Source organism: Centruroides vittatus, unplaced genomic scaffold (genome assembly GCF_030686945.1).
Source record: "Centruroides vittatus isolate TY-2023 unplaced genomic scaffold, ASM3068694v2 contig_444, whole genome shotgun sequence".
In the NCBI taxonomy this organism is placed as follows: Eukaryota; Metazoa; Arthropoda; class Arachnida; order Scorpiones; family Buthidae; genus Centruroides; species Centruroides vittatus.
The window spans coordinates 123,474-125,646 of record NW_027122243.1 but is presented as its reverse complement, the minus strand read 5'-3'; the positions used below and the strand labels follow the sequence as shown (position 1 = coordinate 125,646).

At 42.4% G+C, this 2,173-nt stretch overlaps 1 protein-coding gene across 1 annotated transcript; it reads left to right on the top strand.

The window, feature by feature from the left end:
- Positions 1-841: 841 nt before the first annotated feature.
- LOC136977136 (uncharacterized) lies at positions 842-1,636 on the top strand. Its single transcript, XM_067272575.1, has one exon. It carries the CDS (start codon positions 842-844, stop codon positions 1,634-1,636), a length of 795 nt encoding a protein of 264 aa, XP_067128676.1.
- The last annotated feature ends 537 nt before the right edge of the window (positions 1,637-2,173 follow it).

Genomic DNA, 2,173 nt, shown 5'->3' with positions numbered 1-2,173 from the left:
AAGTGCACACACCCCGCTTTTCTGTATAGCTCAGTGGTGAAAATAGGCAATCTAGATAAGGAACAACGAAAACTGCCAGCGCATTCAGCTCCTAGAAAAGTACTGCTGGTGTACAGCAAAGATAAAACAAATAAAAATAGTGATATGGTCCGGAAACTGATGCAATCAAGAATTAAGCCCTCAGAATTTAAGATTGAGGTGAAGAGAATACGGAGAGTAGAAAACGGTGGAATTGCTGTTGAATTGGGCGGCAGTGGGAGTGCAGAAACATTAGAAAATAATATAGGGGACAAAATTCCAGAACTTTGTGCACATAGGCCCAAGAAAAGATGGCCACATGTCATCATGTTGTCCATACCTACAGATATACAAAAGGAGGATTTTGCCAAACAGATATATTGTCAGAATCAGGCTTTCCAAGAAAACTACACTGAAGAGAAATTCAGAAGTCAATTTCGTGCTAAATTTCAGATGAGGAAAAGAGAAGATATTTTTAAGAACTGGGCAGTAGAGGTGTCCTTTCTTGTTAGAAAAATGATGTTAAATCTCAATAAAATCAACATAGACTAAACACGCTGCAGTATCGCAAATTTCTTCCCTTTCCTGCAGTGTTTCAAATGCTGCCGATATGGGCATGTGGCCAAGGAATGCCCAGAAAACAAACATACGTGCAGCCAGTGCACAGGGGATCATCCCTTTCGTGATTGCCTAAACAGAGCAGAGGAACCAACTTGCTGTAATTGCCAGGCGGACAAAACAAAGAGTAGTAAGCACAATGCAAGGGACCCCAGATGTCCTTTATTCCAACGGGCCAAATCAAATATAACTGCACAAACCAACTATGAATAACACTAGCACAAATTTACGTATACTGCAGAATAATGCTCAGAGATGCATCTCTGCTACCTCACTCATCTCCAATCAACTTACCAAGTATGATCTGGTGCTCCTACAGGAGCCCTATTGCCGTGCAGGTACCCCAGCGTGCCTGCCAACGTTTTGCTCCATTCTAAGTGAAGCCTTTCAAGACCCGTGGGCTATTACCCTGGTGCCCAACACGAACTTTACTGTTATGCATCATGCTAAGCACAGCAACGAAAATATTGTTGCTACTGAAATAAACCTAAATGATAAAAGAATCGTCATCCTAAACATCTACTTCTCAGGAGGAGCTGACAGTGAGAGCTATCTTAAAAACCTTCAGGACACAATAGACGCCTTTAGTGGCACTTACTTAATTATCGTGGGGGACATTAATGCTCATTCCCCGGCCTGGGGTGGTGCAGAATTGGACAGATGTGGGGATCTCTTCGAGGAGTTTCTTCATCGAAATAACCTCCTTCTTCTTAATAACCTTATGTCACCCCCTACCTTTCAATCCACACGCAGACACTCTTGGATAGATGTGTCTACTTGCAGCTCTGGATTTTGTAACAGAATCCTCAACTGGAGAGTGCTCCCTAAAAAGTCTCTGAGTGACCACGCTCACATTACTTTTGACATTTGCCCAAAGATGAGGCACTTTATTGAGAATACTCCCAGAAGAAAATATGATCCTAAAAGAGCTAACTGGGCCCGTATAAAAGAATTCTTGGAAACCAACCTTATTAAGGACTACTCCTCTGAACAAAACTAGGCAAGAACTCAAATTGATTATAATCTTGAGATTATACGCAAAGCTTGCGATACCTACATTCCAAAAAAGAGCATTGAGAGAAGGAGAATCCCCTGGTGAACTCAGGAGATCGGTATTCTGCAGAAAAAGACCAATAAATTAAGGCGCATATTCCAGAGACATAGAAATGCCAGTGATCACCACATTCATAAGGAGGCTTATCTCAGTAGCCTTCGGGCTTACAAACTAACTATTAAAGCAGAAAAACTACGCAAATAGCACGAGTTCTGCACAATTACCTCCAGGGATCCCTGGGGGTATGTCACAAAAATGTGTACGGGTAGGCAACGTAAAGTCAAGATTTTGACTGACAACAACAATAGCAACACCCCTTTGAATATTGCCTAGACCATGCTTTGTTAACTGGACTTTTTTCGTTCTGCGAATGACCCTGAAACAGACACCGAATGGCAGGGCGTGATTCTTGCTGACAGGGACACACTGGCAGACACTGAAGACACTCTGCCCTTTTCCAAAGGAGAGATTAACAAGGCCATT

What these genes read in the sequence shown, in the direction of transcription:
- LOC136977136 (XM_067272575.1), top strand. Translation starts at nt 842, where the DNA reads ATGAATAACACTAGCACAAATTTACGTATACTGCAGAATAATGCTCAG.